At 50.7% G+C, this 15,233-nt stretch overlaps 1 protein-coding gene across 1 annotated transcript in view; it reads right to left on the reverse strand.

The window, feature by feature from the left end:
• Positions 1–234: 234 nt before the first annotated feature.
• The window catches only part of LMCD1 (LIM and cysteine rich domains 1), a 57,134-nt gene continuing 42,135 nt past the window's right edge, over positions 235–15,233 (reverse strand). The window contains exons 5-6 of the mRNA XM_055557949.1: positions 3,007–3,222; positions 235–913 (exon numbers count right to left, since the gene is read on the reverse strand). Of these exons, the coding sequence (XP_055413924.1) occupies positions 755–913; positions 3,007–3,222 (375 nt within the window). The 3' untranslated portion in view covers positions 235–754. The remainder of the gene's footprint in view (positions 914–3,006; positions 3,223–15,233) is intronic.

Consider the following 15,233-nt stretch of genomic DNA (forward strand, 5'->3'; position numbering starts at 1 on the left):
GAGGCTGTTTTTAGGTTCCCGTGAAACACAGCACTCTCATTTCCATCAGTGCCCTGGGGCTACCTGGAACTGGGCCATGGAGGGTCCTGCCCTGAGGACCTACAGTCCCCAAAGAAGTCTGATGAGACACAGCTGAAGAAGAGGCACACCAGCATTTCCGGGGCCTTCTGCCACCAGCGCCAGCATTCAGGGTCTTGGGGCAAAACAGATGCCCTGAAATGCTGGCCACGTGGAAATAATAAGATTAAGGTGTATGCGAACTTCATAAAACTTTTATTGGTGTATTTATCATGCCAACATTATTTTTTTTATTTAAAATTCAAATTCCATTTGAAAAGGAGGAAACAAAAGATCGTTGGGATCCCAGGCTGCTCCTGGAGGAGCCTCCGCACTCACGAGAAAGTACGCACACCCTACAGCTACAGGATTTGATCACTCAGAGTTGCATTCTGGTAAACTCCTCCTAGAGAGCCCTGGCAGGATGCCTTTCATTGGTAGCAGGGAAACAACAACAACAACGACAAAACAACTGCATCCTAAGACTTCTCAGAACATCTTTGGCTTTGAAACTATTGACCCTGAAGGATCCATCACCACCCAACCTAGAATATATGTGTGTATATATATTCCCACTGAAAAAAAGATGACTGTTCTTGTTGCTGGCTGTCTCACCAGACCCTTAGGATGGCCTTGGTGCACTGGGCTCCCCTCCTCAGCAGGATCCTGTGGGTTCCGGCCGTGGGCAGTCAGCCCTTCAGGAGCGTTTGGACTTGCTGCATGTCGGGCACAGGAGCTGACCCTTGGTGACAATGTACGCCCGGCCACCCAGCTGCTGCTCGCAGCCCTCGCACACAAAGTGCTTTCGGTGCCAGGCCAGGTCTTCCACACGCTGGTAGTCCTCTGAGAAGATTATCTGGGGAGGGGAGCAGAAGACACGTACAACTCAGGTTCTATCCCGAGGAGACAGGGCATGTGAGATGGTGGTCCCTCCTCCCCCATTCTTGTTTTGTCCTTTAAATGCTTCAATGGAGAAATCTGACATAAGTCTCAGGCAGTTAAGTACAGTATTTGATGAAGATCATGGTTGCATCTTAGCATCTCGGATGGAAAAAAAACCCCACAACCCTCCGCTATTGGCAGGTTTTATGAATCTGGCATCTGTGATGCTCTGTGGGTCAAATCCAAAGCCCAGTTGTGCTCTGAGCTGGTGAAGACCGCCTCGCTACAGCCAAGTGGCCAATGGCCAGTCTGTAAGAGGCGGCACACCCAGCGGTACTTGGGCTTGGAACAAAGTGAACTTTGGAACATCTGTGCAATCTGGTGAGGAACCAGAGAGCGGAACAGCAAACTGGTTAAATGTGCCTTCTCATCTCGAGGTCAAACAGGGATCAGGTGTGAATGTTCATTTACATACTTAACAGCTGCATGACTAGGGGCAAATTTCTCAACCTCCCTGTGCCTCAGTTTCCACATCTGTAGGATGGGGATATAAATACCACCCAGCCCAGGGGGTTTTATGAGTGTTCCAAGTGTTGCTGCAGATGGAGTACTTGGAATGGTGACAGAGACAAAGTCAAGGCTGTGTGATTAGCACTGACCCCTCTGAGCTACACTTTTCCTCAGATGTCAAATGGAGATAGTGATTCCCTCCCCTTAAAGGGCTGTTGTAAGATGTAAACAGCACATCACGGAAAAGTCTACAGCACATTAGGACGAGGAGGGGTTACCACGAGCATACTGTGGTCCTTAAAATGTAAGCTGGGGCCCAGGCCTGCTCACAGCCCTTTTCCCTTCTTAACGCTCTTGCTCACACAGTTGCGATACAGGAGGATTACAGGGTCTTAACTTCTTACGGTGTTGGAGAAGACTCTTGAGAGTCCCCTGGACTGCAAGGAGATCGAGCCAGTCCATTCTTAAGAAGATCAGTCCTGGGTGTTCACTGGAAGGACTGATGCTAAAGCTGAAACTCCAGTACTTTGGCCACCTCATGCGAAGACTTGACTCATTGGAAAAGACTCTGATGCTGGGAGGGATTGGGTGCAGGAGGAGAAGGGGACGACAGAGGAGGAGATGGCTGGATGGCATCACCGACTCGATGGACGTGAGTTTGAGTCAACTCCGGGAGTTGGTGATGGACAGGGAGGCCTGGCATGCTGTGATTCATGGGGTCACAAAGAGTCCGACACGACTGAGCGACTGAACTGAACTTCTCACAGAGAGCAACATGTGGAAGGTGGGAGGGGAAGATCCTAGCTCAAAGTGAAGAAGGCATTTCTAACCCTCATGTGTGCCAAAGGTGAAGGTAGCGAGTTTCGCGTCACCAAGGGCATGCAGACAGTAGTTGCTACTGCCATAACTGTTCCTGTCACTATTCACACACCTGTGAGTGCCTCTAGTCTAAACCCATATTGGAGAGCTGCGCCCCTTTCCTAGCATCTCTAACTGTTGGCTTGTGTTATGCTGATGCTACACGTTACAATAATACTGTTGTCTCATTGTGTATTACCTGATTCTAAGAGTCATGGCAGCTTCTATTTTTTTAGTCACTAGGTCGGGCCCATGCCAAGCATTTTAGGGCACGATCTCGTTTGTCCTCACAGCAACTGCATGGGGTGGGCACTGTCACCCTCCCATTTTGTAGGTGATAAAACTGTGACACAGGAGTTAGGGACCCATATGCAGAGCCAGGTATGACCGTGTTCTGTCTGCCTCCGGGCACACCCCATGATGTTCTGAGCACTTACTAAGTGCCGGGTCTCCTGCCTAGGATAAGATTTGACAGGTGCTGTGTGTCCCACGCATCCCAACAGACCTGGGGGCAGGAACTAATTTCTGCCCATTTTGCAGATGGGAAAACAGAGGCCAAGAGTGTGAAGGGGGCTCTGAGCCCCAGTTTTCCTACCTGTGGATCACATCATTGGCGAAACCACACCCTCCTGGGCCTCGGGGTCCTCTCCTGCAGTCAGAGGTATGCCTACCCCACCGTCCACCCCTGCAGGTCCTCACCTCATCGCAGCCGGAGCACCGGGGCCGCAGGCTCTCGCAGTAATGACGGCCACACCAGGGCGCCCCGTCCTTCCAGAAGTAGATGAGGTCCACCAGCGGCTCGGAGCACTTGGTGCACACGAAACAGGCAGGGTGCCACTGCTTGCTGTAGCCTGCCCTGTCTGAATAGACCACAGGGCTGTCGGCAGGGGCCACGCCCTTGCAGAGCTCACAGACCTGGAAGGAAGGGTGGGGGCGGAGCCCCAGGACACAAGGTCGTCAGGAGTGCATCATGACCCGGGTTCCAGTGTTAACGCCAGTCCTCTGCTTCCTGAGTGATCTTGAGCAAGCTACGGTACCTCTCTGTCCTTCAGTTTTCTCACGTGCAACGTGGAATAATACTACTACCTACGTAGCAGGGAGTTGTGAGGACTGAAGTATTTGTTTAGTACAATGATTCTCACACATTTTGTTCTCAGGGCCTTTAGACTCTTAAAAAATTATTGAGAACCTCCAAGAGTTTCTGTTCATATGGGTTAATAGCTCATGGTATTTACCATATGAGAAATCATAACTTAGGAAAAAGTTAAATAACTACTTATTAATTCATTAAAAATAGAAAACCAACAACATGTCAATATAAATATTTGTAATTATAAATAACTGTATTTTCCAAAACAGGAAAACAGGAATTGAGTCAGAGTGTGGACTTGTTTACATTTTTGCAGACCTCTAATGACTGGCTCAGTAGAGAATTTCTCACTTTCTGTGACTGCTTTAGCTTTTCATCTTTTGCATTATGGGGTTTTCTGAGGAATTGAAAAAGGCATTTTTAAATAGCCCTTCCAGATAATTGAACTATTTTTCTTTGCTATTAATCAAAATTTGACAAGCGGCAGTTTCTCAGAAGCAAGTTAATGTAGAGTCTGAAACCATACCAACCAGACTTTCATCCCTGTTTTCAACACAGTAAAACCCACTGGTCCACCTTGCACTTTGAATGAATCTTTTACCTGCGCAGGGTTTGCCTTTTTTTTTTTCCTTTTTGATTTGTATTTCTTTTTTTTTAATTTTATTTTTAAACTTTACAATATTGTATTAGCTCTGCCAAACATCGAAATGAATCCGCCACAGGTACACGTGCCCCCCCATCCTGAACCCCCCCTCCCTCCCCCCTCCCCACACCCTCCCCCTGGGTCGTCCCAGTGCACCAGCCCCAATAATATCATGTATGAAACGAGTCGCCAGTCCAGGTTCGATGCACGATACTGGATGCTAGGGTTTGCCTTTTAATAGACTTAAAATTTTAGAAGTTTTCGATTTGCAGAAAAAATTGTACAGCTAGTGCAGAGGACTCTTGCAGACCCCACACCCACCGTCCTGTTTGCTTGGCATCTTACATGAATACGGTGCACTTGTCAGAATCAGGTAACCAGTACTGGTATGTTATTATTAACTAAAGCCCAAACTTTCTCCAAATGTGCTTCGATTTTACCTAATGTCCCTTTCCTCTTCTAGGATCCCATCCAGGATCCTGCATTACGGACAGCGACCATGTCTCCTCAGGCTCCTCTGGGCTATGATAGTTTCTCAGACTTGCCTTGTTTTTAATAACCGTGGAGGGGTTCTGGTCAAATATTTGGTATTTACCACAGAGGTAAATGGCTGTTCCCATCACATCCTATCCGGACGGCATCCTCAATCTGTAAAATCTCTCCAGTTGTTCTGGAGTTCTTGCCCACTCCCCAGAACGCCAGTGATGAGGGTGATACTGGTTGTCATCTCCCGGGGGCAGGTGTATATCCAGTATTATGCGTGGGTGTTTTCACTCCTGCTGCTGCTGCTGCTAAGTCACTTCAGTCATGTCCGACTCTGTGCGACCTCATAGACGGCAGCCCACCAGGCTCCCCCATCCCTGGGATTCTCCAGGCAAGAGCACTGGAGTGGGGAGCCATTGCCTTCTCCGTTTCACTCCTGACTGATACCCTTATGGAAACCCAAGATAGTTACTTTCCCTTCTCGAGTTATTTTCCTTTTAGGGAGACCTGTATGTCCTGCTCCCTCCCTCCCCCTCCCCCCCACCCCCCAAACACGGCAGAACCCAGGTTCACAGAGATTCAGTCACTGTCGAGTAGCAACGGTTGATGGGAGGCAAAGCTGGGATTTCAACACGGGCCCAGCCTGACCCAAAGCCGAGGTTCTTTCTACTCCACTGGGTGGTCTTTCCATCAGTGCTGGCACAACTGTGGCAAACACAGCTTCTGCCTGTTCTTGTAGGAACCATCAGCTTCAAATGCATCTTACGTTTGAACTCCAATTTACTGGCATGTTTTTCTGCCCCCGGAGAATTCCATTTTTCACGAGCAGGCCTGTGTTACAGACTGAATGGTTCACCTCCCCCAGTTAATATGTTGAAGCCCTAAAGTGTGACTGTATTTGGAGGTAGGGCCTTTAAGGAGTTCATTAAGTTTAACCGAGGTCATTAGGGTGGGACTCTAATCAGACAGGACTTGTGTCCTTAGAAGAAGAGAGACCAGAGATGGCTGGCTCTCCTTCTGCTGTTCTCTCTGGGTGTACCCACAGGGAAAGCCATGTGAGGAAACACTGAGAAGGGGGCCCTCTACAAGCCAGAAAGAGGGGTCTCACCAGAACCCAGTCGTGTCAGCACTTTGAGCTTGAACTTTTATCCTCCAGAACTGTAAAAACACACATTTCTGTTGTTTAAGCCCCCTGGTCTGTGATATTCTTTATGGCAGCCCGAGTTGACTAATACAACATGTACTGTAAAAGCCTGTCTTAATTATCCTACTTTATTTTGAATTTCAAAAAGTTGTGGACATTTATTTTCTCTCTTGCCACAAAAAGTTCTTATGTGATATCACTGATTTTAACTCTTGGCCCATAACACCTAATTAATTGATTACCTGGCCCTCTATAGAAATGCTTGTTGACCCATGGCTTGAAATGAACATACTGTCTTACTAAGCACTAATTATATGTCAGCCCAAATAGAGATATTTATTGTTTTGCTATGTAAAGATGAGTAGGCATATAGTCAAAGCCTAAACACTTTGTCTTATTTATATACTTTAATTGCATACTTAATATATTCTTTTAAATGAAGAAGAAATACAATTAAAATGGTGATAATCAGGGAAAGAAAACCAAGTGACAAAATAAGCCCATGTACTGAGAGTGGTCCCTAAGCACAGCTGTGGCTGAGCGCGTGCCCAGATAGGAACGCGTTTGATTAATTAGTCCTGGCTGCCTGATGACGTGCCTTGGACCATACTGGATTTGTGGTTTCATTTATGCCCACAAGAATGATGTGTGTTAGTTCCTCCCCAGAGCGAAACCCTGTCCCTTGCACGTGACTGAGCCCCAGCTCACCTGGAACTCATCAGAGCCTGCCTGTGTATGACTGCTCTGTCATGTCCAACTGTGCGACCCCACAGACGGTAGCCCGCCAGGCTCCTCTGTCCATGGGATTCTCCAGGCAAGAACACTGGAGTGGGTTGCCATTTCCTCCTCCAGGGGATCTTCCCCACCCAGGAATTGCACCTGCATTTCCTGCATTGGCAGGTGGATTCTTTACCACTGAGCCACCTGTGAAGCCTTATGGGAAAAACAGATAACGCATCCACATTCATTGATTGTCACATCTCTTAAGCATAGCTGCGAAGTGTCAGCTGTCTGGCGAGGGCTGTTTGAGAACCAAGTGAGTTTCCTATCCATCTGTCTTTCCATATTTCACAGAATGACGTGTCCAGCCCCTGTTCTCCCACACAGAAGGGCTTTCTGTCCATCCATCATGCCTGGTCAGGTATCACCAGGCAACATCAGTGGGGCTCCCAACTTCAAATTTCCAGCTGTTTTTCTAACACAGAGGTGGGAAAAGGAAGGGATGTAAATGCGCCCGGGTGTGCCTGGGGCGGGGGGGAGTGGTGGTGCTGGTAGGTGCCTGCGACCCACAGAAGGAAGCAGAGGGATGTGAGTCAGAGAGGCAGTCTGGGGTGATCACGGGTGACTCCGAACTGTGGGTTGGGACCTCACTCTGGAGGTAATGGGGAGCCCGTGCTGGTTCTGAAAGCCAAGAGTGCTGAGTTCTGGTTCATGCCGTGGGAGAATTCTGGAAGCACTGTCTGAGAGGGCTCTGTCAGGGCCTCTTTGGGGAGTGTCTTATCCCTCGTTGTCCCCCAGCATTCCTGCTCTGCACCCCATTACTACCAGTAGCCAGTCCTTTTTCTTTTAAGCCGATCCTTTTTAAAGCAAACAGTGTCACTGCCATTTTACGAAAACATGATGTTTGATTAGTAAGTCCTGTCAACATGCGTCAGGAACCAATTTCTTCTTGCCTCTGAACTGTTTTCCATGCCCCCTTCCTGTGGTCCCAAAGGATAAGAGATCTGATAGTGTCCTGGCTCTATCAATCTGGCGGCCCCTCAGCCACCAGGGGCATCCTGGCAACCAGGAGTCCGAAGGCCCAGCCTGCCTGGGTCCTGTGATCCGGGGCCTTTCTTTCCATAAACTTATTCTATCATCCTCAGTACTGAGGGTTACAGTTTCTAAACTGCAGTGGATGCTTGAGGGAGGAGGGGGCTAGCTGTGTGACCTTGGGCAAGTTAACCAACCTCTCTGTGCCTTAGTATTTTCCATCCGTCAAATGGAAAATACTACTAATGATACTCAGAACATCATAGGCCTGGTACATGGATTAAGTGAGATCCTAGAATAATGAACTTTATAACGGTTCAGTACTAATTAGCTAAAATCTACTTTCATCCCTACCCAGCCCTATTTATAAAAAGCTGAGGCCTGGAGGAGCTAAATCCATTTCCTAAGATGACAACGATGTCTCAGGCAGGATCTGCTTCTGGTTTGGAGGCTTGGGTTCCTTTCAGTAGGACCATGAGCACGTGGAGTGTGAGGAGGTCATTCCTCCCACCCGCGGGCTCTGTGTTTTTCCATGTCTGTTCTCTCTCTCTGTACAAGGCCAGAGAATTAAGTCAGGCGACTTCCATCCTGTCACTACCCCAGACTTGGCTACAACCAGTCCCTGGCTTGACAGGCCTGCTTGTCTCCCTCTCCCATCGTACCCCCTCTAAGACCGTGCTCTCCGGTTCCAGACAGGGAGGTGCAGCACCTCCCCAACCCTGCAGGGTCTGATGAGTAGATCTGGGGGTGGGGAAGGAATTTGCAGACTCCTAGGGGATGCTGGGGTAATCAGGGGGCCACAGTTCATGAACCACTGTCATACAGCATTTAAACATGACCTTATATATATAAACTCAGCAAAAATGACATCACCAGTTAGGTTCAGTTGGCCCAAAAGCCAATTTGAATTCCTGGGATGCTTCAGTTCTATACTGTTCTGAAGAAAGCTCAATATAGTCATTCCCAGGCGATGTCCCCTCTGGAGGAGACAGCGTGGTCCAGTAGAAGTCCTTTGGGACTGGTTAAAAGGAGCAGAGAAGAACATTGATCATTGGCATGTCAGTGGGTTCTCATTCAGACTTCCAACTGGCTATAATCAGAGCTTCCTCATGGGAATCCGTCCATGTTCTGGTTGCCATGTGACCTAGTTTTCAGACTGTTGTCCCTTGGGGAGAGGAGCTGTCGCACAGACCTCTCTTTTCTTTTTTTTTTAAAATATTTATTTATTTATTTGGCTACTCTGGGTCTTAGTTGCAGCATGTGGGATCTAGTTCCCTGAGCAGGGATCAAACCCAGGTGCTCTGCATTGGGAGCATGGATTCTTAGCCCCCAGACCACCAGGGAAGTCCCCAGACCTGTCATAAGTAGAACACACGTGACATTTCTCCCGTGAACGTCTCTTTACGCAGAAGGTTCGCCCTGTCCCTGTTCAAATGGTGAAAGTATTTATCACAAGGGTCTAAATGAGAGGCTTTTGTCTATCCCGTACTTCGGGTCTTTGTAAACACCTGCTTTGAGAAAGCAGAGGAGCATGCTAGGTTCAGTTGCCTCCAAAGCTCAGACCCTGTAGGGCTGGGTTCCGCCCACTGTGATGTGTGGAAATGATGCTGGTGGCTCTGTGCACCTTCCTCCCACCAGTGGGCGTCTGATTCCTTTGTTCACATGGGTCCTGCCTCAGTGACTCATTCCTGTAGAACCGAATGTGGCAGACGGGATGCTGTCTATTCCCGAGGCAGGTCATAAAAGGCAGCTCAGCTTCCACCAACTCTTCTTTGTGAGTTTAGGTGGAGGCGGAGGCGGGGGACTGGGAAAAATTCCCGAGGCCCCCTTTCTAGGGAAACTACGCAGAGAAAACACAGAGATAGGGAGAGGCCAAAGCCCCTGCTATAGTCCAGCCCCAGCCTTCTCCGTCTTCCCAGCATCATGGCTGGAGACAGGCTAGCCCGCTGAGCCCTACCCAAACTGCTGATTTGTGAGCAACACAGACATCAGTGCTCTGAGCTGCTGCATCCTGGGGTGGTTTTCTGTGTGGCCCTAGGTAACAGGTCCAGCTCATGCGGGCACACAGAGTCATTCAGGCTTCTGAATGGAAGTAACCAACACACAAAGCGTTTCAGGAAACAGCAGGTCCAGGCCAGTGGCCCCAGGTCCCATGGCCAGAGAACTACCTCCAGGGATGAGACACGCTAGCCTTCAGAGATGAGTCTGCAGGCACCGAGAACCTTCCAAACCAGCCACAGCCTCTCCGTCAGGGTGGCCAGCAGTTCTGTCCCAATCACGCCCTTCCCTTCTGGAAGGCTCTTATCCAAAGGCCTCCCCAGTCTAAACTCAGATTACCTCGTGAAAAGCTCACCACTATAACACAGTAAATATTAACACAAGGGCCTTGAATCCAGGCGCTGGCTTCCCTCCAACACAAATACTCAACAATTTATTCATAAACAGCATCTCCCCATTTCCTCTTATGGCGATTATTCACCATCTTGGCTTTGCAACCTTGTGCATCCCAGAGTAGTTTGGTTCCCCGCCCCGTCTCTCTGCTCTTTCCTGGCCCGGTGTTGTGGCGGGCATCTTCCGCCCCTTGTGCTCCAGGCCCCCACACTGTCATCTTCCCGGGCTCCTTCAGGTGCAGACTGCATGGGATGGTGCAGGCACGGTGGTCAGGGTCCCGGGCTTTTGTATGGAGTCCCAGCATCGCTTCCTCTTGGGGGCACCTTGGATGACTCAGCCACCTGTCTGAGCCTCAGTGTCCTCCTCTGTGACACAAGGTGGGCCCTGAAGCTGGCAAGTGCTTAGCCACCCCGTGCTTTGCCTCCCACGTCTTCTCAGCCCAGGTCCTTGGGGAGGGGGCGCTCTGCCAAGCGAGGTAGAATGTCAGGCGTGTAACCAAGTCTCCCTCACTGGTGGTCTGCTGAAGGGGGAGGTGGGAGCCACAAAGTCTTCTTAAATGCTACACTTGGAAGAGAGACTGTCGGCCTGGGGTGTTCTTGGTCCCCCTTTGACAAGCATGTCCTTACAGAGGGAGAGTAGGGACAAGGCTCACGTGTGGCCATCTCCACTGCAGCAGCCTCGCATGGTGCCCAGGCCCCCTGGGAGCTCTGGAAGTCAGGGAGCTCCCATTGTTTGGAGTCTGTGCGGGGTTTGGGGTGAGGCTGACCCGCGTTCCAGTTCTGGCTTCAGCGCTCACCAGTTAGACGACTAGCTAGGGGAGAGTCTATTTTGTCGAGTAATTCTTAGAATTGAATAAAACAGCCATGAGAAGCCCCTGGCGTGGTGCTTGGCATGACATAGGCCGTCAGTGAGTGGCAGACGACACCACCCTCCATGTCATCGTTGTCACGGAGTAACCTCCAACAGGAAAATGAAAGCCCTGTTTTAGTCAATGGACTATTACGCAGCCCACTTCAAGGGGGGTAGGGCGGGGCAAGATACTTGTGAAGCCTTATGTGGCAACACGGAGAAGTATTTATAGTATCAAAAGTGGGATGAAAGGAATTTTCTGTGGAAAAGAAAATCTCCTTTAATGTCATTAAAATATCTCCGCCGTAAAGGAGGAGGCAGGCGGATGTGGAGGAGCCTGGTAACCGTGGCAACTGGGAGGGCTGCCTCTTGGGCCTTTGACCCTCGGTCCTCAGCTCAGATGGGGCTCTTAGGCATGGGGTGGTGGTTTCAAGTGTGCAGAGAGAGACTGGCTCTCCTGCCAGCCCACAAGCCAAACATCTGCTCTGACCAAGCTTTGGAAGTCCCTTGCCCACAAATATGTCCCCGTCGGGGCTGGAGTTGGGCTGAGCTGCCAGCTGCTGTAAGTTTCCATCTGCGAGGCCGGCTCACGGGAGGGAGGGGACCAGGCCTCTGGTCCCTCCTCTGTGCATTCTTGTGGGGAAACGGGGTCGGGGGAGGTCCACTGTCATTTGGGACCTGAGGAACACATCTTTACGACTTCCAGAAATGTCTTCGCTTCTTTCAGTCTGTTCTTCTTTTAATCTTCTCTGGGACCATGGCCTGGCCTGTGAGGCAGGAGCTGGGGGGCTCCTGGCAGGAATGAAAAATACGGAAGGGTGGAGATGACATTAAATGCTATGTCCTGGCTTGCTTGCTTCTTTCTTCGGTTACAAGTTTGGGGTGTAGAGAAGGGAGGAAATTCCTGGGCAGGATGACCATGCCCAGGAAATCTGTATATTTAATTTCTGAGAACATATCCTGTAGGCTCTGTGAACGCAGGGCAATGGTCTGGTAGAGCCGTTCACGGTCAGTGCATCAAGGTCTGGTGTCTGTGGGATCCATCCAGGTGGGAGGGGTTGGGAGCTGGATGCGGGGCCCCGCCGTGCGGCTGTGGAGTAGTCCAGGCTGCTGGGGTGGGCAGTTTCCTGACCATGGGATGCTTCAAAGCGCCCAAGACCCCTGGGAACCTATGGCAGGTGGGATTGGAGTGGGGCAGACAAGCCCTTTCCTTGTTCCGGACCTGCCCCTAAATTCTTTGCTGGCTGGGCTGTGAGTCCACACATCTCCACTCACCCCAACAAACAGAAGTGCACATGCCTTTGCTTTGTCCCCACCCTGCCCAGACCCCACAGGGCTGGTGACGCAGAAGGACCTGGGCTGGAATCTCACTAGCAAACCAGTTAACCTCTCCGTGCCTCAGACTCCACATCTGTAAAATGGGTATAACAACCCCACCCTCTCTCACCGGTTGTTCGGGTGATTCAAAGAGATGAATGAGACTGCTGTGCAATACCAGCTCCCTTCCCCACTCCACGTACAACTCAGGGAGAGAGAGGGAGGCTGAATATTGGGGGGTTTACTTGGCCTCAGTGATTTAAAGGGCCTGCTTTGAGAGTGACAGCCGACAAGCTGGTACCTGGGATTTTCCTGTGTGACTTTTCCTCACGAAGAGGGCTGACTCTCATGGGCATTTCCCATGCTGCCACCTCTCCTAAGCACAGCGTCAGAGTGGCACTTCCAGGGACCTGCTGCTCCCGCCATGCCGCCGCTCTCCGGCTTCACCCAGCACTCAGCCCGTGGGCAGGGATTCCATACGGATGACTCCGAACAGGCTTTGGTGGGAATGCTCCTCTGGTCTGGTCAGTCTGGTGGAGGGAGGAGTCGGCAGTCCGACCCTGGCATCGCTGCGGTCCCGGCTCCTCCCAAGGTTTCCAAGGTAACAGGCTGCCCAGCCTCAGGACGGAGCCGAGTGAGCGCCGGGGAGGACCACCGTGGGGTGCAGGCTGTGGAGGCTCTGAGGGTGGGGCCCCTGGCCTCTGGCTGCTGAGAGCAGAGTGTTGTGAGCTCCCGGCTGGGGCGATCAGGGCCGGGAGAGAGCGGGGGGGCTGTATTATCTGCAAATGTTCCCTGAACTCCCCGTGGGCAGTTCAAGGAATTCAAGAGTTCTGACAGTGTTCTCAAAGCTGGACGCCGGAAGCTGGGCCGGGGGAGGCCAGACACGTCTAGAACACGTCCATGTTAGCATCTCGCGGACCCTCATTGGCGATATCGTTTTGGCTGAGCTTATACATCAGGTCATTTTCAATCCTCTATAGCAGTGGTTCTCAAAGGGTGGCCCCTAGCCCAGCACTGGCATCAGCCTGGGGACTTGTTGGAAGTGCTGGGTCTCAGGCCCCACCTGCACCCACTAGTCTGGGGTGGGACCCAGGCTGCTGGATTTTAGCCAGGGTGCCAGGTGCTTTTGGACATTGCCATAGTCTTCTGCAGGCTCTGAGAAGTCCAGCCTGAAAGAAACCCTGATGTCCCCTTTACACGGCCACGTGGCCCTTTAATAGCTTCATATCCATGAGCTTTCTGGGCAATAAACCTTGGGAAACAGGAAGATGGGCTTGGGGGCTGACAGAGGTTGGTTTGAACCCCACAGCCCCACCTCCTGTGGCTGGGAGCTCTACATCAGATGCTCCCTGCTTAGCACTGTCCTTGGTTCAGCAAAGGCCAGCGATGGCACTGACGCTCGCCATCAGGATGATGAAGCACGGTGTGTTACAGTCGTGCCATCAGGATGATGAAGCACGGTGTGTTACCGTCGTAGCGCCAGTGCACTGCGTGGCACATGTCCCTCCTTTTGCCTCCTCTTTCACACATCACTGATTTGGAGTGTCAGTTCTATGCTTCCTCCCTGTGCCCAGGTTCTTAGGTTGAATGCTCCGGTGGCTTCTAGCCAAGTTCGTTTCCCTCCTCAGGGGAGGAGGGTTTGTGCCTGACATTTGGCTTTGGAGGCTGTCCTGCTGCCCTTTTATGAGAACAAGGGGAGCCCGGCACACAGGCCGGCCAGCACCCACGTCCCCTTGATATGCTGCCCCCTGGGTTGGGGCTGCCAGGGACACAGTCTACAGCCTGGCAGGATGTTAGTTTCCTTAATAGAATTTGCTCCCTGGCTTTGAGGAGATAAACATTGAGTTAAATACAGATAACAGGCAGGGTTCTATATTCAGCATCACACAGTAGAAAGAGTATCAGATCCGGAGTCTGACCACCCCACTCCCCCCCAGAAACGATGGGGCCTCAGACAAGCTACCTATCGTCTCTGAATCCCTGAGTCCTCACCTGCAACACATGTGTGCATAGAGTCATGTCTGACTCTTTGCAATGTCGTGGACTATAGCCTGCCACGCTCCTCTGTCCATGGGATTCTCCAGGCAAGAATACTGGAGTGGGTTACCATGCCCTCCTCCAGGGGATCTTCCTGACCCAGGGATTGAACCTGCCTCTCTTGCATCTCCTACATTGGTAGGTGGAGTCTTTACCACTTGCGACACCTGGGAAGTCCCACCTGTAATACAGGGGTTGTGAAATCCACCCACCAGGTAACGGTCTGAATTAATCCGAGACCTGAAAGCGGTGAACGTAGCATGTAGCACACAGAAGATGATCAAGGCATGTAAACTTGAAATCTCATTGTCCTCTCAAGCAAAACAGCCACCCAAGTGGTCCCCATCTTTAGAGGATCAACTTAGTTTCAACATTCATTCATGCATGCATCACATAATTATCAAGCACCTTCTCTGTGTATTATATCAGTGGTACCTGCTGCAGAGATGGGGTGGTTTGATTTGTGGCCCTCGGTTACGGAGATGGACAAGACAGGACCTCAGTGTCTAGAGGGGGTAACGGATGTGGTCTACTAGTGACACAATTAGTTATCTAATGAAGATCGGGTTTAGGAAAAGGAAGGGGCTATGGTGCTGGAGAAGACTCTTGAGAGTCCCTTGGACTGCAAGGAGATCAAACCAGTTAATCCTAAAGGAAATAAATCCTGAATATTCATTGGAAGGACTGATGCTGAAGCTCCAGTACTTTGGCCACCTGACGCGAAGAACTGACTCATTGGAAAAGACCCTGATGCTGGGAAAGATAGAGGGGAGGAGGAAGATGGGGAGACAGAGGATAAAATGGTTGGATGGCATCATCGACTCAATGGACACGAGTTTGAACAAACTTTGGGAGATAGTGAAGGACAGGGAAGTCTGGCGTGCCGCAGTCCATGGAGTCACAAAGGGCTGGACACGACTTAGCGACTGAACAACAACTACAAGGGAAGGAAAAGTCTGTCTTCCCTAACCAGCTCAACCCACCAATATCACCTTCCTGTGGATTCTCTATTTACTGTCTGGTCTTGTTTAAATGCTTCTAAAGTTTCAGAGCCATTTCCTAGAGCTGACTGTTGCCAAGGACCTGGGATCTTAGGCTGCCTCTGCCCTACTTCCACGCTGTCCAAACATGTGGAATCCAGGATGAAATACGTTCTCAGATCAGCATTTCTCTCCTGGGAATGGCAACTGGGAGATGTCACAGACTTAAAGAAGCTGCCT

Source organism: Bubalus kerabau, chromosome 20 (genome assembly GCF_029407905.1).
Source record: "Bubalus kerabau isolate K-KA32 ecotype Philippines breed swamp buffalo chromosome 20, PCC_UOA_SB_1v2, whole genome shotgun sequence".
In the NCBI taxonomy this organism is placed as follows: domain Eukaryota; kingdom Metazoa; phylum Chordata; class Mammalia; order Artiodactyla; family Bovidae; genus Bubalus; species Bubalus kerabau.